The 26,335-nt window shown below is 39.4% G+C and overlaps 1 protein-coding gene across 4 annotated transcripts in view; it reads left to right on the forward strand.

Annotated features, from left to right (window-relative positions):
* LOC137273394 (histone-lysine N-methyltransferase EHMT2-like) overlaps positions 1-26,335 on the forward strand; it is a 68,895-nt gene that overhangs the window by 18,560 nt on the left and 24,000 nt on the right. For all 4 annotated transcript variants that reach the window (XM_067806044.1, XM_067806043.1, XM_067806046.1 and 1 more), the window contains exons 2-16: positions 2,844-4,106; positions 9,554-9,575; positions 10,253-10,300; positions 11,099-11,155; positions 13,186-13,284; positions 13,581-14,122; positions 15,330-15,461; positions 20,149-20,292; positions 20,559-20,758; positions 21,311-21,426; positions 21,858-21,924; positions 22,689-22,771; positions 23,531-23,760; positions 24,673-24,774; positions 26,100-26,204. In XM_067806044.1, coding sequence (XP_067662145.1) covers positions 2,844-4,106; positions 9,554-9,575; positions 10,253-10,300; positions 11,099-11,155; positions 13,186-13,284; positions 13,581-14,122; positions 15,330-15,461; positions 20,149-20,292; positions 20,559-20,758; positions 21,311-21,426; positions 21,858-21,924; positions 22,689-22,771; positions 23,531-23,760; positions 24,673-24,774; positions 26,100-26,204 — 3,210 coding nt within the window. The remainder of the gene's footprint in view (positions 1-2,843; positions 4,107-9,553; positions 9,576-10,252; positions 10,301-11,098; positions 11,156-13,185; positions 13,285-13,580; positions 14,123-15,329; positions 15,462-20,148; positions 20,293-20,558; positions 20,759-21,310; positions 21,427-21,857; positions 21,925-22,688; positions 22,772-23,530; positions 23,761-24,672; positions 24,775-26,099; positions 26,205-26,335) is intronic.

Below are 26,335 nucleotides of genomic sequence, written 5' to 3' on the forward strand. Positions count from 1 at the left end.
AAATGCTGAAGATATATTCTATAATGGCCTCATGTTCCTGTAATGTATTTGTTAGAATAAAGTCACAGAAAATAGTGATGTTATTGATAATACTGACCGATGAATGTTCCATGGCTTCACCGACAGAATCACCTGTATCTTAGTCTCACTCTTACCCTTGTGTTTCTCAGTGTTCTTTTCAAAGATTTCCACCCTGTGTTAGGGCACAAATAATATTAGACTGCTTGGTATGAAAACTTACGTCACTTGTTGATTATTGATTAGTTGCTAAGCAGGGGCTAATGTGTGAAGTCATAGGTCTTGAGATGCAGGGCTTCACTTTGTATATCATGTACTGTGATTTATGTGAGCACCTGCTCATTGGTCAGCTGAGGATTGAAATACAGGAACAGGAAAATGTGTTACAATTCACAATCTTTGTGACAATGTTCTTCTAGTTTCATTTTCATTTTCAAGTGAGTAAGTAGGGGTGGAGTAGCACATTGGTACACCAGTGCTAAGTAGTAAACAGTGGTAAATGGATGCTTGTATCTGCATTTATGGCTAGCCTTTCTTTATGAATCTGATGTGAAATATTTAGTCAACAAGTTTCCCCACAACTTGATATTAATATCGTGACCTATATATTGTGAGCTTGCTGTATCAATTTACCCTTGTGACTATGCAGTAAGCATGAGACTCATTTTCAGGACATCACAGATAGGACACATTTTTGTCTATAAACCCAAACCTGGGATTTGAAATGTTCTAGATTAGGCTTCTAACTCATGGATTAGACTTGATGTGTCAGTTTTATCCATTTTGTTTGGTAGTTTGTCACTTGATTTCCAGCACCATCAAATCTCATATCATTCATGCCATGGAGCTTTTACATAAACTTGTTTGCAGAAGTTGCTGCACTAGCATATAAATTGCATGGTGAGTGAGCAGTGTGCAATTGATGCTAATTTTCGGACTGACATACCTTCCACTGTGGGACATTTGTTGTAGAGCTTAGAAGTAATAGTCCATTTATCATGGGCATTGCTCCATGCACAGTGCATGCTCAAAGCACCCAAACAATCTGATTAATATAACCATAGATAACCCAAGCTGCCTTTTAATCACTAAAGGGTTATATATAGTCACCTGACTTTGTCCCATTGGGTACCTGGTAAACAGGAAGTTATGAATAAACCCAATTGCTCAAGGTAAGACCACATGTATCACATGTGCCTCGTTGTGGAGGACTGACATCCTAGACACTGTAAAGAGTCAAGCTGCCAAACATGGTCACCCATGTGAGGACTCTCCAACATTGCCTAACTTTACATTATTTGTGACCTGAGTTCTATGCACATGACCAAGTGCCTCCACAAAGTATATCAGCTGAAGGTCATGCCTAGCATATGACAGATGATACAGTTTTTTTTATAGGCAAACGTTACAATTCACCACTCACTCACTGTGCTTGTACATTTCACTCATAACAAGGATGGAAAGTGTTCATATACACTTTTGATATTTTTCATCACATCAAATCAGGGGAAAAGTTTCGAATATTGCAATGAAGGCAAGAGTTGAAGGGACTGCTGTCCATTCACAAATTTCCATCGATAAGTGTGAATGTCAGGCAGCTGAAAAGCAAGTGGAAAGCATTGTTTTGAATGTGAGACTAAGGAGATAAACAACATGTGTTGACAAATGTTAAGGAGTATTTGAAGCATGGGAATATTTCATTTGAAACCTTGGCATTTCAAATGAAATATCGGTGTGCTTCAAACACAAAAGTGAACCAAAAGGACCACATAGGTGTTACTGTCTGCACTCATTTACATCAAGTGTGGGTATAGCAGTGAAATGTCATCAGCTGGCTGTTTCAGCTGGTTACCATGGTAGCATCTGGAACTGCTGCTTTTGTGATGTCATTTGGACTTTAAGTCACAGAATGATTTGAATGATGTCACCACTGCTGACATCACCACAGCATAATTGTATGCAATATTTGTAAGTGTCACTACGCTGCGAATAGTCTTGCAGTACTGCCTGGAATCAAATACCATTCAATCATGCTTTTCAACCAATCAGATCAAAGAACATGGTGATTGTTGGTTTACAGTATTGGAATACTGCAGTGAAGGCATAAACTTAGAGCTGAGCTGTTCTTGTAGTCATGATACTGTTCATGAAATCCAGCCCACAAGTTTATAGGCATAATGGTGTTTACTGATTTATTAAACAATAAATTGAAATTGCATATTTCGGGGAAAGAAACATGCTGAAGTTCCTCTTGACTACAGCACCAGTGAGTGGACAATGATCTGTACTTACTGGTCCAAAACAACATTCATAGATTTAGTTAACTATCAATTCACAGGCCACCAGGACTAATCTAGACTTATCATTCACTGGTCCGGATGAAATTTTACTAAATTTCATGCAGTGATGGTTGTTGTAATGTTTAGCGTTTAATGAGATCATAAAGACATATCGTCACACTTACTTTCACAAAGGCACTACCTAAATTTCTTTTCTGGTGTCCTATCACACCCTTCAGAACAGTTACACAATGACATCTGCCTATGGTTGACCAGTCTTGTGTGATCTAGTGTGACTTCTCCTACAAGTTGGCCATAATCAATTGTTGCTTCGGCAGCTCTACTTCCGACATTGCAGATTCATCATAGAGTAAATGTCAAGGGGGCTGATAAATTGACGAAATATACCTAAAATACTTGTCAGCTCATTTGCATACTCATGCAAATAATCACATTGAGCTATAGTTAATATAAACTCTTCATTTCACTTATAAAATATTTCAACTAAAGTTTTATGATTTTCTTATTTTTACTTTCCTGTTTCAGAACGTTCCCTCACAAACGAATGAAGTACCTTTGGATGAGAAACGTGCAGAGACGGTTAGCCAGGATGTATTGAATGGCTCATCAGAGGATGATCTTGCTTTGATAAACTTTGTGGGGATGAAGATGGGGGATGGGATTGATAAGACAAGTGATCCTGCAGATGAGAGTGAACCCAAAGAAGTTGAAAAAAGTCCAACTAATGGCACGCCATATATAGATCATGTGGGTACCATTGACCAATCAAAGCCCACTAAAGAAGAGATGTTGAAGAGGGAGCCCCGTGCCAAGATGTCGCCAGGGAGGCTGCAGCCAGGGGGAGACAAACCTCACAATTGTCCAGTAGGCAACAGTCTCCACAAAGTGCAGCTTAATATCAATTCTGAGAGTGAAGTCAATGATGGGACTGATTCTGGGATATCCTGTTTGTCAAACTGTGATTCCAAAAGCTCCGAGTCCACAAATGACACCTTGTCTACAGACAATGGTGCAGCTGTGGAAACAGAAAGAACTGAGCTCACAAATGGTGTTGTTGAGGAGAAAAAGGTAGACTCAGAAATAACATTGAAGCTTTCAACCAATTCAACTGTTCCACATTCGTCTAAAGACTTAGGAAAACCAAGTGTTACAAAAACATTGCCGAAAGCTCGAAAATCTGTTCAATCATCAGCTAAAACTTCCATAAAGACTGTTAACTTAGCACCTATAACTAATAGAACAGTGAAACTGGCTGACCTGGAAAGTGCTTTAAAATGTGATAAGGTTATAGAATCTGATTCCATTAGGAAGGATGGCAGCGAAGAGGATCTCATGAACAATAACAATGACTCTGCTGGGGAAAGTCGAACTGAGGAAAAGAGCGGAATGAAGGCGAAGAAGAAGAGGAAGTTTAAGGCAGGAAACTACAGTTTCCCTGGCCAAAAGAAAAAGAAAAAATATTTAAAGAAACTGGATGATAGTTTAGACAATAGTTGTAACCATAGTGTGAGCAGCAATGCTAGTTTGGACGATATAGATGACGAGCGGGTTGACAGTGATGACATCTTCAACAGCAGCACGGAATGTACCCCAAAGGGAGACAGCAGTGCCACTGACGTTATGGCTGTTCTCTCACAGAATTCCCATTTAGCTTTCAAGGCAGCAGCAAAGACAAAAATAACCGCTCGGAAAAAAATTAGGACTTCTACTTCTCCGCATGGGAAAAGTGTCATGGACTTGCTGAACTCATTGCGGAAATCACAAAATAGGCAGCAGGAAGATTGTGATGTGAGTAATAGTGTTTTTCTCTCGTGACCCTTGTGTCCCTGGAAAAAAGAGATTATGTGGTTACAGGAGGTTGATGTTTGTGAATACCTCTTTGATTGTTGATGACTGACTCTACCACACCACTTCCTTTACCTTGTCCAGGATAGGTGACTGACTGACTGACTGACTGACTGACTGACTGACTGACAGCGGTAACAGAAATCATATACGTGGTTACTGATGGAGGCTTAAGCAACACACACTCTGGTCTTTCTTTTACAGGACTGGCAGTGTCTTTTGAAAATTAATCCTTATACAAATATTTATGCATAAAGTTTGAGGCCTGGTTTCCTTTTCTGCAGTGTTTCTCCTTAATACCCATGTTTTATCAGAGCTAAAAAAAAAATGTTTACCTCACTTTCTTGCACACATTTAGTAATGGCAGACAGGGAATGATATTTCCTACAAGATGTGTATTGTCCTATAAGCAATGCCAAGTTCGAGATAAATGATTGCTGGTTGAATTGGTAAGAGTGATTTTCATGTTTCATTTTAGTATGCACATGTAGTGTCTTCAGAAAATTGCTACAATTCATTTGTTGTTTATAAAAACAAGATCACTGTTTCTGTATGTTGTATAAAAGTAGTCAGGAATGACATTAGAGTACATAGTCTCAAGGTATTCTGTATTGCGCTGTTGCATGTGAAAGCTTACAGCTGAACTCCTGTAGTATGTCAACCCCTCCCTTCACAGTGGTGTTAAGTGTGCTGTAACAACAGATCCTTTCCACTTCAGTTATTTCAATTGTTATATCATATTTCTTGGTGACAAAAATTCTGACTTGGTAGTCTGGTAGACTTATCACTTCCAAACAGACACAGAAAGTCATCATCCTTTAAGTGCAGAGGATGTTCCTTTAGGATCATAGGATGTTCAAAGGATGTCTCCCTCATGGATGAAGGAGTGACATGTATGTCAGGTCACCAGTCAGTTTTGAATCGAGCGTTGCACATGGTCAGCGTTTTTGGACTGGAGTGTGGAAGTCATTTGTGGTTTTTCTAATGGCATTACGGGTATATTGGGTTAATCAAAATTTCGTGATGACTTAACTTGTCAGATTTAACTTGCCTGTGGGCCATGATATTGCTGACACATTGCCAGAAGCAGTGTTAAACCACTGTTAGTGTTGGGTAATGAATGTACTACAGCCTTAGGTAAGGATGTGTTTTGTATGTAGTCAAAGATGTACTGGGGGTCTCCTGAGAGAAAAGTAAGGTTGAGAGAATAGGACAGCCTCAAAATGACAGTTTTTGTGTTTTGTATGTAGGCAGTTAGTCAAGTGATAGCTGAAGTTTTCTGTATTGGCTTTTGGAGGAGTCACATTTGCACTAACTAACAGTCCTCCCAAAAGCCGATGGTACTGCAAAACATTCATTGTTGTTGCTTTTAATTCTGTAGCACAAAAGATTCAGAATGACTGGACACTCTTTCAAGTTTGTCTTCATGGACTTGGCAAAGTAAAGACAAGAAACAAAGAAATAGGCATTCATTTCATGTTAATTTCGCAAAATGTTGGCAAGAAATGGCCAAATCTAAGCTTAGATCCACTTATCCATCGTTTTGTAAGTATGTATGGTCATCAGAAACCTTTTATTATTTTTTATGAGTTTTATGTGCCAAAAACATTTAGGCCTTTCATGTTTGAAATGTTGTTGGAACCAAGTAGGTTTTCAGCATGTCACACAGAGCTTCTTCATTGTTAAGCTGAAACTAGAATTCTACATGAATTTTGTTTATCAGTGTTTGATAGCCCTGCTTCAGTATTGAACAGCCTGTCATTGTTTATTGTAGCTTACATTCTATTTTAGATTAAGTTGGGTTCATATGTTAATGTATATTTGTCATGTGACCTCAGTGGAAGCTTGCTGTTTTGTATTGTGTGTCAAATACTGATCTCAGTAGTTGATACTTGTTTTTGTTGAATACCCATGTTAACTTAGGATGGTTATACAGGAGTGCTGTATGGATTATAAGGTCAAATTCCATATTGCATTCTGTACTGAACGGTACTTCTTTCTCCAAAGCTCATTAAATCAGATTAATGTAAAATAAGACAGTATATCATTAACATATCACATCACACTAGTGCATTTGGATGGAGTTTATTTGTTAAATAATAATTCATTTTTATTAGCCTGTCTTGAGATATTGCTGTGACATGATATGAGTACAAGAAAAAGTTTATCTATGTTTTAGTATATATTTATTTCCACTTAATGTTATAGTAAGTTCATGATGCTCTCTGTATGTTTTCCAAATATAAACATTAATGAATAGTAATACAGCAGAAGAATGAAAAACAATGTTGAAACCATCCCCATTGACACAGTGACAATGTGTATTATCTTTTAAGTCGTACATTGTTTGTTGCAGTGGTAGGAACAGACTAATTTATTGGAAACATCGATGCATGTTCTTGGCACATACGACTTTCACTTACAAACATACAAGAATGCAAAGCAACAATATAATGTATAACAGACCATGTAGCTTTGCGAAAGAAGTTGTAGGCATTCAACTAATAATCAAATAGACCCTTAGTCATTAGTGTACCTGAATCATAGCAGCTGAGGTTTTGATATTATTTGTACCCACGAAGATCCGGGATAGAATAGGTCGTCAGTACCATAACCCATTCTCTTCCCACAGGGGTTACTTGTCATATCTTCCTACGAACTTTTGTTCTAATACGGCCATATTTCGCGGTTCTCACAAAATCCCCCTAACGGCAAAAAATGGCAACAGATTTATCTCCCATTTTTCTGTCCAATCAGAACGCGTGTTACATCGACTTAGATTCAACTTGACAAATGCAAACAATGTGGGGAAACAAATATGACATGACTGAGTTCTGTCTAGAAGAAACATTTGAGTATCACGCGCAGGAAGAGGTTTTCACGATGCATCTGGAAATTACCAAGATCTTTCGAACGATCACTTTTGAAACAAGGTCGCTGATTGCACTACTTAATCTGATTGCCTCCAATCACGAGTCTTGAACACTCGCACCATGAAAGGGTCGTATTAGAACAGAGGTTTACGTAGGAAGATGTGAGAAGTAACCACTATGGGAAGAGAATGTATGTCATGATGCGAGGAATAAAAATATTACGGCGTAAATTCAGCTGTGTTGTTAACAGAATGGCCATAACCATGCATGCTTGTTGTAAGAGGCGACTAACGAGATTGGGTGGTCAGGCTTGCTGACTTTGACACTTGATATTGGTTCCCAGTTGCGTAGATCGATGCTAGTGTTGTTGATCACTGGATTGTGTGGTCCGGACTCGATTATTTAGAGACTGCCGCTATATGGCTGGAATATTGTGGAGTGTGACAAAAAGCTAAATTCACTCACTCTCTTCAGGACTTCCAGTATATGGAACTTGTTCTATTTCGTTTTAGAGCATGTCTTAGAAGGACCTCTCTGAAATTTGCATGATGCGATACCAACTTGCACGATTTTATTGCATTTGTTACAAAAAAAACAACACAAAATATCATAATATGCTACTATGATAGCAGTTGAAACATACGAATTTTTTTTAAAATACCAAAAGATTCAATTATCAGACGGCATACATACTATATGCACAATCAATTTCAACTAATTCTTTAAAGTATGAAGCTGTATGTGGATATTGACTACTAATATGGGTGCGTACAATGTTAGTAACTATTTTTTAGAAGGTCTACATTGTTTCCCCTTGACTTAAAAATTTAGGAGTCACAAGAGTGAATCATGGACAGGTTTTTGAGAGTCAACGTCTGTTTGGAACTTTCATCAAGACATCAACTGTGATTGTTAAATAAGAACAAAAAAGGTAGGACAGGGCAGGTTTTGATCATCACCGAACAGTCAACTGGCAAACATTACACTAATCATTTTTTAATCAACAGCAAATTACAAGTTAAGATTATCTGAACTAAGGGCCCAGGCATTGCATTAACAATGACACAAGCTTTTAAATTCACTGAAATTCGTATTTGAGATCATTTGTGCATCAAAAATGCAGGTTTTCTGCGTCAGGGCACCAGAAACACTGTATCTATATGTATATATTTATATTTTTATTGAATGTGAAAATTCTTTGGAAAAGTTAATACTAATTTTGACCCCCAAAATACTAACACAGTTTCTGATCAAAATACAGAGCTGGAGTAGTAATAGCATCTCTGTTGATACTCTTTCAGCACTGTTGGCGAATTTTGTCAGCATCTCTGTTGATACTCCTTCAGCACTGTTGGCGAATTTTGTCAGCATCTCTGTTGATACTCTTTCAGCACTGTTGGCGAATTTTGTCAGCATCTCTGTTGATACTCCTTCAGCGCTGTTGGCGAATTTTGTCAGCATCTCTGTTCATACTCCTTCAGCGCTGTTGGCAAAATTTGTCACTGTGGAAAGACATTATATTGAAAAGTCAATAATGTTACAGTTTTAGGTCAAATCTTTCAGTGTACGTCTGAACATTTCAGTCACACTACATGTGAATTTGAGGTGAAACACTATACTCTCACCATGGTGCGGTACGTATAGCCTTTGGTTTGGTCTGTTTCAGTTCGGTATATGAGATATGATCACAATGCAGAAAATTGACAACAGTCAAACTTAACCTTGCTTTGATTAAAAACATGCTAAAACTTAATCATAATCTTTGATATTTTGAATGAACAAAACTGTAATTACATAAATTATGTTAAATAAATAAAATAAAGGTACACAACACGTAAGAACTGGATAGCAAATGGCAAGTGATCATCACAAAGGAACACAAAAATCACAAGAATTACTGAATTACATTGCAGATAACCAGGGATGTTCACGTTTATTTTTCAAGAGCAGAGGCTTTTAACGGTTTCAAACTGCCCTTTGATGGCTAACATTCCCAGCTGTTTTCTGTATATACAGTACAAACAAAAGGCATGGGAACACCATAAAATTGGTTAGCCACATATACTGCTGCATGGTGAGGTCATTTATACTCTTATGTAAATGTAATTATTTGTGTGTGTAATGACGCACTTTGAATGACATGTGAGAACTTGAAGTGATCTGATTCAATTTTCGTTTAGTTTGAATGAAATGAAACAGTGTCAAACACAGAGAAAAGCAAGATTTCTATATATATTTTTAGAAAAGCTATAAAAAGATTTTTAACATGATGGTACGAAATCCGAAAATAGCGAATTGTTTTTCCATTGCAGTAAACCAAACCGAAGGCCAAATACTGCGGTTCTACTAATACCGCATTGTACCATTTCACTCCTAATGTGAATGCAATACTGATCAAATATTAGAACCAAATTTTCAGGTGGTTTTGCTCTGAGTTTCTATATATATAATGTGTATCCATGGTCTTGACGATGTAATCATGTTTGTGCTAAAATACTCTCTTTTTTTTCTTTTCAGGCAAAGGGGAATCTGTCAGATAGTGAGTTGGATTTTACAATGTTTACTGGCAAGTGTAGTCTGTTAGTAACTCGGATAGAAACCATAGCAAAATCAAATTTCTAATTATCTCTGTCAGTTTTGTTTCTCATGGAATAAAAGTATGTTTTCATAATGACATCAAGGTGTTGTCAAATAAATAGTAACAGTTTTGGAAAACTCTAGACTGAAATTGTAATACCCTCTACATTTTTGAATGGTTTTTTTTGTGTACAAGGTCTCTCTCTATGAAAAGCGTGATCACTTTATGGGTAAAATGTACATATGACTGATATTTGAAATGCAAGCCAGTCTCAATGTCTAGTTGTAAAATAGTGCCAGCAGAAACACTTGGAGAACCACTGGAAGTTCTTGTGTGTTCATGTTCTTAGCACTTGTGAAGATCCAGGTAAGAACAGGCCTTCATTAACCCATGCTTGTCTTAAGAGGCAACCAACTAATGGGTGGTCAGACTCGCTGACTTGGTTTCCCACATGTCATCGTATCCCACTTGTGTAGATCGATGGTCATGCTGTTGACCACTGGATTGTCTGGTCCAGACTCTATTATTTACAGGCCTCAGGTGTATAGCTGAAATATTGCTGAGTGTGGCATAAAACAAGAAACCAACCAACCAAATCACATTGTATGCACATAATGCACAGTGGTGCCTTGTTTCAGGAGCAGATACTTCAGATTCCATAGATGGCGATAAGCATGATAGTGTCGGTAAGTGGAATGTTGTAGGCTTACTTTGATCAGTATGGCCTCTGAAGGTCGGGATAGAATATGTCTTGCTTGCCATAGAAGGCGACTATGCTTGTCGGAAGAGGTGACTAACAGGAAGAGGCGACTAACAGAATCAGGTGGTCAGGCTCGCTGACACTGAGAAGTATGAACATCGGTTTGAAGCATAATACAATGGGTGTTGATGCACTGCGTCCCAATATCAAATTTCTCAGATAAGACTCGGGGTGATGAAAAACATTATTGACAAGAGCTTGTTTGTCTCCCCTCGCCGCCACCTTTGATGCCATCTTTGACAATATTTATGCCATTTCATGATACTATGGTTGCTGTTTTTTGATGCGCTGACATTGACTCCCGTTTTGTACACTTGACGACCGTTCTCGGACACTGTTGTAGCTGATACATAAGTTTTGTTTCCATTTCAAACAATTTGTTTTCCATTACAGAGAGTTTGTTTCGGTTTTAAAGGATATTGTTGCAGCTTTGGAAGTTTCTTTTCCTATTTTTGGTGATTTTTGTTCTGTTTTGGTGTATATGAGTTATGTTTTGATGATTTCTTTACTGTTTGTATGGTAGGCCTGACTGTCAGTGACAATAAATTATGTGGAAATTTGATCCACTTTTCTAGATTATGTCAGAAATGAAATTTCATAATATGACTAAGTATATTAGATTATTGTGACACAAAGTGATGCTAAACGGCTGACCCTCTTTGTCATGTCACAAAATGACTGATTTCACAATCTGACTGTATCATATGTGGATGTGTTGCTTCAGATGGGGAGGAAGAATCAGTTGAGTTCAGAAAGAGTCTCAGGAAGAGGAAGACACAAGGTACATGGTGTATTATCTTGAGTATAGAGCACATCTATATATAATGTCAAGTCGCACCTGAAGAGGGTGGTGGGGTAGCCTAGTGGTTAAAGCCTAGCGGGTTCAATTCCCCACATGAGTACAATGTGTGGAGCCCATTTTCTGGTGTCCCCCGCTGGAATATTGCTAAAAAGCGGCGTAAAACTATACTCACTCACTCACTCATCTGAAGGCTAGTCAGTACTTTTACAAAAAAATAATTTTAGTATTATTTGCAGACAGAACAACTATGTCATCATCATACAATGAATTCAGGTATCTATAGACATGTTTATTCATATTAAAGGCCATATGATTCATTCTGCATATTCATTAAATATTCAATGCTATTTAACAGTAATGTTGAGTCTACAGTTCTCATTCTTTAAACACATGGAAAAAGTATTTAGCTAAATTATTAATGGTTTCGGGATTTTGAGAACTGAAGAGTGAATAAGCAGATGGATATCTGCTGATTAACCAGTATTAGATGAGCCACAACCTGATAAATGACCCCAGGTTGCATATATGAGAAGGCCCTCCAGAACATTCCATTTGAAAAATGAGTGAAACAGGTTGTCGCTTACAACTTGACAAATTCAATTTCCTCATGCGAAGGGTGTCTGCAGGACGCATGTTAAACAGAAGCTGCATTGAGTTTACACCACGGTCAGCATGTATTGCATGTGCTTAACCGCCAATCTACCCGTGTATTCGTCCACATTACTTGCCCCACCTACTTGCTCCAAACGCGTTCACTGCCCTGGTTCATCTAATACTGTGTCAAGCAGTAATGTCCATCATTTTTCTTTGGAATGAGTTTTTTTTTCAGTAAATATGGTGCAGTTGAACAATATAAACAATGCAGTGGAATCAGTGTAATCTGACATCTGGACTATTCGACAATCTGTGATTCCCGACATGGTTTTTGTTCTTCTAAATTGCCATTATTTAAACTTTTTGAATTATCACACATCTGTACATTTCAAATTCAAACACTATTTTCTGATCCCAGTTGACACAATCACGCTGCACAATCCAACATTCTCTCCCCATATTGGACTCAATCAGCTGTCATTGACCATTTGACACATAACAGCCTGTCACTGGTAATCACTTTCGTCCCAGCTCTTGGTAATTGGGATGTATGTTGATATGGTTTATGGTGCTCTTTCCTCTTCTTAGTTTCATTGCTCCTGTGGTCGAGTTGCCACTTTGAAATTTTGTTCAGATCTGTCTTTGAATAGGTGTGTTACTACAGATAAATCTTGTTCCCACTCTATCAGAATTAAAAGAGATAAAATGGAAGAGATTCACTTTGAAGATGTTCATGCCACGTGGTACTATTTTCTCAATGAGGCTGTGACAAAAGGCTGATGGAACAGAGCCGGCCATGTCCTGACTAGTAGACTGCTTTGCTGAGTTGCACCTGAAGTGGGTGCTTGTGCTCTTCCATCAACTACCTGTCACCCCTTGGTGTGAAGAGTGAAAAGAGAACAATGTTACATGATAGTTTCTTAAACAACCATTTCCATGATTGATCATAAAACATCACATTTCAGATCCTGTTGGGTACAGAGGTTTCAAAACTATGTGTCTTATTAATGTTTTGTGCACTTAACTCTGTTTCTAGTTACTTAAGCATTTATTGTTTTCATTTGAACCCAAACAGACTGTAGAAAACTCTTCACTTACTCATGACTGCATATTTCTTGAAAACTCCCAGAAGTCTACATTTGTGATATATTAGTCATCACTTAAGTTGCAAGTTACGTCTTTTCACATTTGATGTGAAATTTGCAAATGCAGTTTCCACGGTTTCTAAAAGGAACAAAAGAAAACCAACAGAGCGCCACATTAAAGAGTGCACTACACCCAAGAAAACATGGTACCTACTGTGCTGATGTAGTAGTGATGACTGTTAGGTGTAGGTCCAAAGCAGGGAACCTATTCACTTACACACATCCCCGGAATATTGCCGACATCATTTCCAATTCTTTGCTGTTTTACAGAAGATGAGCTGTGTGATGCCACCACTACCACCAGCACCACCACCACAACGATACCAACAGAGGCGGCCAACCCAGGTGAAACAGCCAACTCCTTGTCAGGTTTGTCTCATCTTACATCTTCATCTTAATCAAGTTAATGTCAGTGTGTTTAAGGATCAAATCAAATTTTAAAAGAAAAATTTCCATCATTTGTGTACATTCATGTGGCAAGTAACGTAAATTTTCATGACCTAATCAGTGTTGTATTATATATGTTGTCATGATTGTGCTATAGTATTTCAAGGACATGCAGAAGAAGGCAGTGACTTGAACATGCCAGATTGTAGTTATGTTCAGTGTTGGTTCTGTGGTTATTAAGGCTACTGACATGGAAATATTGTCATGGTGTTTTGCAGGTAAGAAGAGGAAGACAGAGGACGGAGTGGAATGTCCAATCACACCAGTCGTCACCATTGTGTCGGAACATCAACCTACCCCTGTTGGTCTCAAGTCCTTGTTACCGAAAAGTGTGACCAGCACGCCCACTAGTCATCCAAACACAGACACACCCACCCCGGGGATGGGGAAAACTGTGAAATGTGTATCCTCACAATTGGCACTTCTGTCCAGCCAGTTGGCAGCTAGTAAGAGTGTTAACTCTGTGCCCAAACCATGTGGCCCAAAAAACTCTGAAGCATTACGTGCCCTGCTGGTGTCTGGGTCCCCATCATACCTCCCACCTCGAGGTCCTACAAGTGCGACTACAATGCCAGTGTTAGGCCAGGTGAAGCAGGAAGGTGGTGCTGACTGCTGCAATGGGGAGAAGATTGTAGCTCCACATGGCCGAGAGACCAAGGTGGCCTCCACACCCAATGGTCTTTGTTATCCTGTCACCCCACCTAAAACTCCAGAAGATGGAACTGCATGTGATAACTCATCCCACCCACCATCTTGTCCTGTAAGTTACTTCTTAATGAATATGATGTCATTTATATGTTTCTATCCCTTACAACTCGTTTTGCTTGGGGTATTAAAATGGACTCTGGCACTGTGTGTGTGCGTGCACATTTGTCTTTTTCCAGGGCAGATCTTTAAAACCATTCAATATTTGTTCACCAAACTCTGCACATCGATACATCTGGTGATGTACTGGTACCCTTTGGTAGTTTTGGATTTCGGAATACAATATTTTGGCATTTCCATGGCAGCAAGTTCAGTTTTGGGGAAGTGCTCTTTCCTGGAGCAGAACTCTGAAACCATTCAATGTTTCTTTACCAAACTTGGCACATCAATATTTCTGGTGTTGAACTTGTGCATTTTGGTAATTTTGGAATTCACATTTAAGTATTTGCAGCGTTTCCATGGCAACAAGTTTGACCCTGCCTGAAATGGCGGTAGTGATCTTGTGTGGGGAAGAAAGCTTTAAAACCGTTCACTGTTTCTTCACCAAGTATCATACATACATATCTCAAATGCTGAACTGGTACATTTTAGTGTTTTGTTACTTGCACTGGGGCAACACAATTTTACAAAGTGCAACATAGTTATTTATCTAACTTGCACCAGGTGCAAGTCAATATTTGAGAAATATATCAACCATAAATCATAACATCACAAGCATAATTATTTCATCTCATTTTTCTTCTATACTTTGAATAATTCAGTAACATATATCTTTCATTACATATTGCAATAAGAACAGTGCCACTTGAATTTGGCTGGTGCAGCTATTTTTTTATATTAAAATTGCAACTGGTGCAAGAAGGCGAACATCTCTTACATGTCACACATGGCCTTTGTTCTCATCTCACAGCTACTTTCTGATTACAAGACACAATTTCTGTGTGGAATTATTTATGAGAACATTTTGTGAAATTAAATGTTAAGGCTTCATTGCTTTTTTGCGGTGCACAGTGCAGACTGAGGAGATGCTTGGTGTATTCTGATAGGTTTTATTTTTGTACCTCATACCCTAAGCAGAAGGAAAAAGTCAGACCTGAAACACATACTAAATATCAAAAGAAACGCAACTCTCTCTTTTTGTCAAGTTTTTAAATAGAAGACATAAGAATGAATACTTACTTTTATGAGATTTCATTTTTTTTTAATTTGCATTTCTTTTGCTGTTCAGTATATTAGATGGAGTATGTTTGTGTTGCTTCCAGACATCAGCTATGGGCTTATCCCCAGACAAGGACATCATTCCCCTGTGCTGCTGTAAGATCAATGGTGCTTCCTTCAACAAGCTCACATCAGGCGTCACGTACTGCCAGGCTCTGGACTCTGTGGATGGCAAGGTGAGTACACCATTCAGACATTGCAAAGTCACAATCGCATCAGCAACCATACGTCCAGTTTTCATGAATCTATGTGTGCATATAATGAAGGTCTTTTATTATTATTATTAGTAGTAGTATTAGTATTTTTGCTTGGTTTACAGATCCTCCGACCTGCAATGTGAAGAAAATGGGTTTAAAAATCAATATGTTTTTATTTGAAAGAACTTGCCATTATATGCTGCCAACCTGATAAAAAAACAAAGTGAACCTTAAAGAAAGAAAAATAGCATGTTATGCCTTTCAAATATTCCCTGAAACTATTATTTTTCCCTATCCTGACTCATGCTTAATTGCTTACTCTCCTCTTCCTGACAAAGGTAGTGGAACACCTGAAATCTCTTGAAGTTCCCTTCTAAAAGAAGCAGGTGTAAAATTCACACTCACCCATGTATTACCTCCCTTGCCACGCACATGGTCAGCTGACCACCATGATACTTCACTCTCTCCCTATCACCCGACGAGGGCGGATGGAGGCACCTGGGGTCCCGTACACGGGGATAAGTTTTTCATTCTTTTGGTTTTTCTAACTAAATTTGTATAGTATGTGGTTTTTGGCTTGTATGTGTTTATTATTATTTTCTAAATTTGTGATTATTGTGCCTTTTTCTAACACATATTTCATCCACTGAGACTTAGTCTGAGACCCCCCCTATTCATAGAAGATGTCGTATGCAGTCACCCTCCCGTTCAGACTTAGACTCACACAGTTGGAATCGTTAGACAACATCGTGATTTGTCACCGGAGGAAGCCCTATTTTCGGACTCGGAAGTCACATTGTGGATCATGAATGGTCTGGACTTAGTCTCATTATCCATGGATTCCATCTAACCCAGCACTCATAGGAGTCCTTACAGCAGTCCCCGCAGCGATCTTTCAAAATAGATGACATTTGGACGGGCTTGATTTAGACTCGCATCTCAAGGTCAGTAATCCTGCGAATGAGGAAGAATGAATGTTCCTGTCAATTGTTGTCACTTAGAAGAAGGATCAACAGACAACGCCCTGCGCAGAATATGATGTCCATTTTCCATGTTGTCTACATTTGACCTACAGCTATTCAACGGTGGAAAGATGTTGTTTACACACTAGTTTAGCAGTCTACAGCATCATTTGATTGTTTAGACGCCATAGAGATTACACCAATGAAGTGAAGTTTCTGTTTGGACAGCCAGCCAGCTATGAATAGACGTTTTGGAATGTCAACAAGTTCAGCGTTGATGATCTGAAGACAAAGAATGATGCATCTTCACGGCATACAAGCTCATCATGGGAGCTACAGTTGGACTTCACTATCAGGCTACTAACTCGGCTCGAATGACTTGAGAATCTAATCCTTTTCAAAGGCCAGCATTACCTATGGACAGTCCTACTGTTTGGAATATCTTCAACCCCATGCTATTTACACAGATGACCAAACCCATCGTCAGTTATTTACACCTCAGGCAGCTATGCAGTGCTTTTTATCTGGACGACGGCATACAAGCGCATCAACGGAAAAATCAACTCAGACTACAATAAGACTTCACAATCAGGCTACCAATACAACTGGGTTGGTTAGTAAATCACCTAAAGTCGGAACTGGCACCTCAACAAGATATCAAATTCCTCGGAATTCGTTTCATCACTACATTGAATCAGGTTGTAGTTCCGAAGGACCGGGGGGGTCTAGATTCAAGATATGATAATGCAAGCTCTACTCTCTCTGTAGGAACCTAAATGTTAGATCCGATATTCAACAACCACCTCTATGTAGACGCATCTCTACAACGATGGGGAGCTCATCTAGGAAACGAGGTAGCAGCAGAAATCTGGAATGAAGAGATACAGGCTCTTCACATCAACCAGCTGCAAACAAAAGTGGTCATTCATGCCATCCACCACTGGTCGACAGCATTGAGAGACAAGTTATTAATGATCCACACAGACAACTCAACAGTAGCTTTTGACATAAACAAACAAGGGTCAATGAGATCACTATCTCTACTGCACCTAACGTTTCAAGTGTTCAAGTTAGTCGACAGTCTGAATCTTAAGGTAAAACCATGTCACATATCAGGAGCCTACAAAGTCATGGCAGACGCCCTGTCTCATCCTCTTCGTCCATCTACAACAGAATGGATGCTGCATCAGGAAGCGTTTCAACTAATCAGTCAAGCTTTCGGATCACTGCAAATAGTGAGTGAGTGAGTTTAGTTTTACGCCGCACTCAGCAATATTACAGCTATATGGCGGCGGTCTGTAAATAATCGAGCCTGGACCAGACAATCCAGTGATCAACAACATGAGCATCGATCTGCGCAATTGGGAACCGATGACATGTGTCAACCAAGTCAGCGAGCCTGACCACCCGATCCCGTTAGTCGCCTCTTACGACAAGCATAGTCGCCTTTTATGGCAAGCATGGGTTGCTGAAGGCCTATTCTACCCCGGGACCTTCACGGGTCCACTGCAAATAGACCTATTTGTAACAAGATTCAACAAACAGACAACAACCTTTGTGTCGCAGTATCAGATCCCTTAGCCTGGGATCGGATGCTTTCAGTATTCCATGGGAAGGAATAAATGCGTACGCGTTTCCCCCTCCAGTATTGTTACCAAAAGTTATCGAGAAAATCAGACAAACAAACAGGGTGTTTGCGCCATACTGGCCAACAAGAGATTGGTTTCCAACACTTATAGAAGAGCTAGGACAACCAACACTACAATTACCAGAGTGGAAAAATCTTCTCATCCATCCCCACAGAAAGCAAATGCATACGTTAAGACGTGTTTGAAATGCAGAGGATATTCGGAGAGAGCAGCGAAAGCAGTCACCATAGCCTTCCAAATCCACTCGCACACTTAATGTCGACAAGCGGAAACGTTTTGAGACATACACAGAAAAAAGGGATTTTCGTCGAACAAGGCGAGTCATCCTCAAATAGCAGATTGTTTATGCTTTTTACGTCATTTTAACTTTAAGGGTCTGAAAGGCTCTACATTATCTACATACTTAGCAGCTCTCAGCTCAGTCGTCACCTTGGGAACGAGGACCAAGCTGACTTAAGTTCCAGAGCCTCTTGCCTTGCTACATTCGTTCAAGTTGGAAGATCAACAACACAGATTTAGAGCTCCAGCATGGGACCTTAGTATTGTACTCCAGCATCTTACAAGTAATGCGTATGAACCACTTGATCGGACCACATTTCAATTGAAATGTTGACTCAAAAAAAACTATTTTTACTTGCCCTGGCTACTGCTGCAAGAATGTCAGAAATTCATGGTCTAGACTTAAATCGAATAAAGTTTGATACAAGTCACCAAGAAACAGCTCATTTTTTGGTCAATGATTTCATAGCAAAGAATCAGGTTAACTGGATAGGCAGTTCCGTATCCCTGCCTTGTCTTCAATCTTAGAACCTCACGATACACAAGATTTATCATTATGTCCAGTCAGAGCATTGACTTTGACAATGTACATTGCACATACCAAGTCTAGAAGACAACAGCGCAAACGCCTATTTGTCCCTATCTTTACTGAGACACTCACGAAAGTATCCCGCACCACTATCTCAGTGTGGATTAGAACTCTAATACTTAGAGCATGTAAAGCAGCAGGATTGGATCCTCCATAAGCCTCCACTCTACACGAAGTCACAACCTTGGCCTCTACACTAGCGCTACATTAGAATTGATCGCTATCAACTATAATGGAGGGCTGCTTTTGGAAGTCAAACACGGTGTTTACCAACCATTATCTACAAGTCACAGAGGAGGTCTCTGGCATTCATCAGTTTGGGTCACTTGTCGTTGCTCAGCAACTAACAGTTCCCTGACGACACTGACTTAACTCACCCAATTTATCACGTGACTTGTGGAAGCCAGATGTTCTGCGGAATATTTTGGTGGAAAGTCCATGCACACGTCTTAAACAGACTAGCATAAGTAGTTACTTTTGATGTTATCACATGCCAGTCAATAAAGCCATCTAAGGAAGACAAGTTCGACTGGATGTGATTCTACAATGAATATGAGAAGAATAGGACCGAATTATCACCGTTGCAAGTTCCTGTTAGTGGGGAAATTATTGGACGTAATTTGGAACAGATGGCAGAATCCATCGTGGTCTGACCCACCACCATATCCGTCGAATTCTGTAATTTTCTGACTGAAATTGATATTTTATACTTATCCTGACTCATGGCGAAAGCCCTCACAGCCGCCCCTCACAGACACGCTGAATTCTAGTATTCTCATGTCGGGCGATTATAGGAGAGAGTGACGTATCATGGTAGTCAGCTGACCATGTGCGTGGCAAGGGAGGTAATACATGGGTGAGTGTGGATTTTACATCTGCTTCTTTTAGAAGGGAACTTCAAGAGATTTCAGGTGTTCCACTACCTTTGCCAGGAAGAGGAGAGTAAGCAATTAAGCATGAGTCAGGATAAGTATAAAATATCAATTTTATTCAGAAAATTACATTTATGTTTTACTTAAGCAAATAACACAAGTCCTCAGAACAACATGATATACTTAACATCTCCACATGGTTGTTTTTTCTCCCTACTGACCTAAATTTTTCACAAATCCTTAAACTGCATAATTTTTTTTAAAAAAAGACTAAGCTGTTCTTGGTGTTACGTGCATGATGTTTTTCTGCTGTAGGTAATGGGTTGCTGCAATAAGGTAAGCAACAACCAGTTGGTGCGGCCTGCCGTCAAGATCCCCTTCATGGCAGTGTGTGAGGCCCATCGCAAACGGCTCAAGTTGCATCAGTGCTGCCCAGGCTGTGGACATTTCTGTACACAGGTAAGCTGATTGGGTAGACATTTAAGTGTCATAAATGTCTAGTGTGATTTCAGGCAGCAGAAACTGTAGTATACAACTCAAATCAGGTAAGGGATATTGGATTCATTCAGTAACATTCCTTTTATATGGCATGTAGTATTATGTAGAAGAGAAAGGTTTGCCCAAGTCAATAATCTCAAGTCTGAATGTGAATAACTCACATGAATCTGTTTCCTATATGATTACTAAATCTGTCAATATTTTATGTTGATCAATTGATGTTTAAGGGCAAGTTTTACCAGTGTAGGAAGGAGGGAGGTACGTCAGTGCACAGTTTCCACAAACTGTGCCAGGTGTTGAAAGATGGCAAGTACTACTGTCCTCATTGTGGGGAAGAGTCATCTCAAGTGGAAATCTGCTTGGGCTACAGTGACACCCCACAGCCCATGGCCATTCCAGAGGGCAAGAACACTTCAAGGAGGGCAGTGTGAGTGCTGCACGCTGGCTAGGGGAGGGCTGTGGCCTGTAATGTATTTGTGGCATATGCCTATGCTCGACAGTTGGGACATTCTGTTTTGCGGCCAGATGGTCAGTGTTAAATAGTACCTCACCTGCTGGTCAGGCTCTTACTCTGTATACTTGTGTTTTACTGTACAAACTAATTTCTAACTTAATGTAAGACCAAAGTTTTTTTTTCTTCCTCACATTTTCTGATAAAATAATTGTGATGCTGTCCATATTTGCCATTGATTAAGTGATCGAAATTATCCAACCTGAGCCCATATTAGGCATGTACTTGTGACAGCTTTGGTTGAAGTTGACAATATGGCGACACTCAAGCAGTCTTTCCTCACATTTACCATCTTTTTGCTTTTGTTAGTCCAGAAAATTCCTAACAGGCAGCATTTTACTTGGACTGGTAACTTTAAAGAGTTGACAGGCCTGTTGTCGGGGTGACATTTTGGGGAATTTTCAACACTGGCATACGTTCAGCATGAATGCATGTGCTTGAATTCAAGTGATCTTTATTTGCTTACAGATCTAAGGTGAAGCCAGCATTTGTGTATCCTCAACTGAGGGGAAAGGAAAATGAGGACACAGATTCAACACCACCTGTAACTCACACACTTCCGTCATCAAAGACCTTATCTTCAGGTATGTTATGCTCGCACACACAGGTATCTTCAGCATTAATCTTATCTAGGTCCTTTATCTTGATCTAGGTCCTTTGTCCCAAAAGACCTCATCTTCAGATAGGTACTCCATCTGTTGGTTGGGTCCACTTACACAAGACTGTATCTTCAGGAAGGTTCTACTTACACAAAGACCTGTGCTTTGATTCTAGTTAATCTTAGATAGGCCAGTGTCCCATTCTGCTAAAAAGATTATATCACCGTGATAAGCCTTGATGAAAATATGGATTATTACTTCGTTGATGAAGAGCTATGAGTTCAGTTAGACACTTTCCTGCGCAAAGAAAATGTGTTGAAATGAAACCTGCTGGATGTTTCTGTGGCTGAGTAATCTGATTGTCATGAGAGGAATACTGCATAAAATGTTAATCATGGTATTTTGTCTGTCTTCAGAGGGGCTCCCGTTAGGTCCATCTCATCACCAACTGGAGAAGATGCTGGCCAGCCTAACAGAGGAAAGGTTGGTGTCAATAATGTGTAGAGACAATTGGCTCACAGTGGCTAGCATTCAGCCTGAAGTACAAAAACAGTTACATTTTTAACCTGCCCAGCTATTTGCAGTGGTGGAGAAAGATTATTTTATGGACTTTCTCCGCCCGCACAAATTTGTCTCTTCTTGAGCAGAACATAAAAATCATTCAATATTTCTTCACCAAACATAGGCCTGGTAGTTTACTGGTAATTTTGGGTTTCAAAATAAAATATTTTTGGTGTTTCCATGGCACTGGCAACAACTTGGACTTCTTTTATCAAATTGTTGTTGTTGCTCTTTACTGGAGCAAATCTTTAGAACCATTCAATGGTTTTTGCACAAAATCTGGCACATAGACACATAGATAGGTCTGGATCTGAACTCGTGCCTTTTGGTAGTTTTTATTTTCTGAAAAAAATAATTTTGCTTTTCCATGGCAACAAGATTTGCTCTTGTGGTAGGTAATTTGCTCTAGGTGGTAATGCTCTTTCTGGACCGCCTGTAAGTTTAATATTCTTCAAAAGAAATATTGCTATGTAGATATTAAATATGTGTGTGTATGCATTGGTTCTTAGGGACTGGTGTGTTGGTGGAGTTTATAGATGAAGGGAGGTAACTGTAGAATTCTTCAATCAGACATTTTACCTCCCTTGGATCACTGTTTTGTACTGATGAGAGCTTAATTAATTCCTTGTTTTATGTTTGTAAATGGTTTTGTTTATCAAACTATAACTATTTTGATTCTGTTTCAGGCCTAAGAAGTACAGGAATTTATCAAGGAGCATGTACATGCCTGCCTATGAGGGAGACTTGGAGAAACTACTCTATATGTTGAGTGAGTGCCACCTTTACTGGGCTGTCATCAGATATCATCTGCTATGATTTTATTGTAGTCACTGTGAATTTTAGCGTCAAACTACACCAGTATGACTGCAATAGAAATTGTGCAAAATTCAGAAGAAAATTCATTAAAATTTGGATGTACTGACAAAAAAACATAGATTTTCGTTGATTAAATGCATTTTTACCAAAAAGGGACATCAAGAAGAAATGTAGTGTTGATGATTTGGAAATTTGCTGTTGGAATGAAATTAAAGCAGCACTCTTGATTTGTGTAATATTATATTTCTCAGAATAAGTATTTGGTTAAGTACTAATATTATAGTCAAACTACAAATTTGGATCCTTAAACTAATTGGCATCACTTTGTCATCGAGACATCGTCCTAGCTTGGATAGTAAAGTGACCATAGTATCATGCTCATAATATTTTTAAATTACAAGAATAGTATGTAGATGTAGAACATGAGGAACCCGGGATGGAATAAGTCGTCAGCAACCCATGCTTACCGCAAACGCTGACCATACTTGTTTTAAAAGGCAACTAACGAATCGGTCAGGCTTGCTGACTATGAGTGGTAAGTGTCATTGGTTTTCAATTGTGATCGATGCTCATGCTGTTGATCACTGGATTGGTCCATAGTCGAATATTTACTGACAACCACCATATAGCTAGAATATTGCTGAGTGTGGCGTAAAACTAAGCTCACTTGCTCGTTGATCTGCTCTTCTGCATAAGGGATTACTGATTACAGTTGATGGAGTGGATCCAAATTATCAGTACGAGGAGTATGATGACGAGACTGCCCTGCATGGGGCAGCAGCTAGCGGTCATCTGGCAATTGTCCACATCCTCATCCAGGCAGGGGCAGCTACTCACTTGAAGGACAAGACACTGAAGACACCCCTGATGATGGCTGCTGAACACAATCAGGCCAAAGTTGTACAGTACCTCATGAAGGTTGGGGCCAGGGTGGATGACCGGGTATGTGCAGCTACTTATGGATTATGTTCAGTTCAACTCCTCATTCATAAGGCAATTTTCTGTGAAACTACAGTCATGTTTATACAGATTGTAATTCTAGGGCTGAAACAGTATACTGTGACATTTTGTTTTTGGTTTGGGACCCCCAAATTCACTTTGATAATATGCTACATTTGATTTTCGTACCAAAAATATCATCTTGCTCACCTTACACACATTACTTTCATGAAGAATAATATCACACCTATTCCATGTAATTCATCTTCTTGTAGCTTCATGTTCGACGTTTCTGTGCTGCAGAGGTTGGCAACTCATGCTAATTCGATTCGTGTAAAGGTCCCAGTTCCAAGAAGATTTTTTTCTAGGAATTTCAACAAAGCCGAAAGTGCCTTTCCACATAAACGTATATGCTTTATCAAATTTATTGTTATAGAACAGAGCTGAATTGTACCGAACCTTGGTAAAGCATAACAGTGCACCTCAGTAATTTCAGTATTAATTTGACCAGCTTATTAAGAATTCCATAAATGATGTGAAATCTCTAAAGACGTGTAATTCCTGCCAGTGTGGAAACCAGAGACTGACATGTCTGACTTGAACTCACTTCGGGGTAGAATAGGTCTTCAGCAACCCATGCTTGCCACAGAAGGTGACAATGCTTGTCGTAAGAGGTGACAGGATTTGGTGGTCAGACTCTCTGACTTAAATGACACATGTCATCAGGTCCCCATTGCGCAGATCAATGCCCATGCTGTTGATCACTGCCTTGTCAGGTGTAGACTATTATTTACAGACTGTTGCCATATGGCTGGAATATTGCTGAGTACTGCTTTAATCATAAAACAAATAACAAGGTGATGTTTGTTGTGACCAACTGTAGTACATGTGCCTATCCTGGTCGTGTGTCTACAGGGGGAGGACGGGATGACCTGCATCCACTATGCTGCCAAGGCTGGACACACCGAGGTCATCAAATTACTGTTGGAGAGTGGCAAGATTGGACCTAATGCACAGGTTAGTGCTTACACTGTCAGCTTTTGGCCTCTAGAACTGTGTTTCTGACATACTGATTTCATGGGAAGACAAGATCATCAAAATACATTGTTGCATTTCGTGCAGTGTTTGTTTCAGTTGTAACCCGAGAAGGTCTGAGTTAGAATATTAGCCTTGAGTAACCCCTGCTTATCGTAAGAGGTGACAAACGGAATGCAGTAGTCAGGTTCACTTACTTAGTTGACATGACATTAATTCCCAGTTCCGCAGATCGAAGTTCGTGCTGTTGATCACTGGATTATCTGGTCCAGACTGGATTATTTACAGACCGCTGCCATATAGCTGAAATATTGCAAGTGTGGCTTGAAACTAAACTCGCTCGCTCACATGTTCCAGTTGCTGAAGTATGTTTACTCTGTATCCTTAAAAACACCAGTACCTTTCACCACATGAAGTAGGAAGGGACTTGTAATCAAACCCTTGTAATTGAACTTGCATAACTGACAATGAGCTGTTTTGAAAATGATGCTAGCTCTTGTAAGTTGATGGTATTGATACAATATCTAAGATATGCATGTGTTTTGTATGGCACTGATTGAATGGGCAAATGAATCAGTTGCACTTGCATTGAGTGAACACATTAATCAGTATCATTATAAGGACAAGTGTTGGAACCCATGCTTGCCATAAAAGGCGACTATGCTTGTCGTAAGCGGCTACTAACGGGATCGGGTGGTCAGGCTCACTGACTTGGTTGACACGTGTCATCGGTTCCCAGTTGCGCAGATCAATGCTCATGCTGTTGATCACTGGATTGTCTGGTCCAGACTGGATTATTTACAGACCGCCACCATATAGCTGGAATAGTGCTGAGTGCAACGTAAAACTAATATGGTAACTAGAGTGTGCATGTAACATCTCTTTATTCCGTTTTTAATATCCCATTGGAAGGGATCTGGATATCTTTGTCTTCCTCTTTTTTTACGCATAAAAAAAAAAACAAAACAGAAAAAAACACATCAATCATCCCAGTGAGCTTAACTCGACAAACCAAACACATTCAATTCAAATCATATTACACCACATATTCCAAAATTTTATAGCACCCAGTGACTTAATCGCTTGTAACATCATCAAGGACATTATTCTCTAGTAACAACATTCCACTTCTGATTCTACCCCACTGAAGAACATAAAAGAGTGGCTTCATTGTTTATCTATTTGATAAGTGAATAATTATCATGTTCCTGTAAACAAAATTACTTGAACTATTTTCCTGAAAAGTAGAAGCTTTCTCTAGGAAGCAGTCTGTCCATATTTAGTTACCCCTGACCTTGTCTGTTTAGGATGATGGCGGCTGGACACCCATCATTTGGGCAGCGGAGTCTCAGCTTACTTCCACTGTCAAGTACCTCATCTCACAGGGAGCTGACCCAACAGTCAAGGATAATGTAAGTTTGTGGGGGCACTCCGACCTCATCCACTGTGTCAGCTGGGTTGTTGTGCTGAACTATATACCCAAACATTACCTGCATTACTGTGTTGTCAAGCTTTATTATAGAATGGAGTACAATTGTGGTTA

This window comes from Haliotis asinina, chromosome 2, assembly GCF_037392515.1.
Source record: "Haliotis asinina isolate JCU_RB_2024 chromosome 2, JCU_Hal_asi_v2, whole genome shotgun sequence".
Classification (NCBI taxonomy): Eukaryota; Metazoa; Mollusca; class Gastropoda; order Lepetellida; family Haliotidae; genus Haliotis; species Haliotis asinina.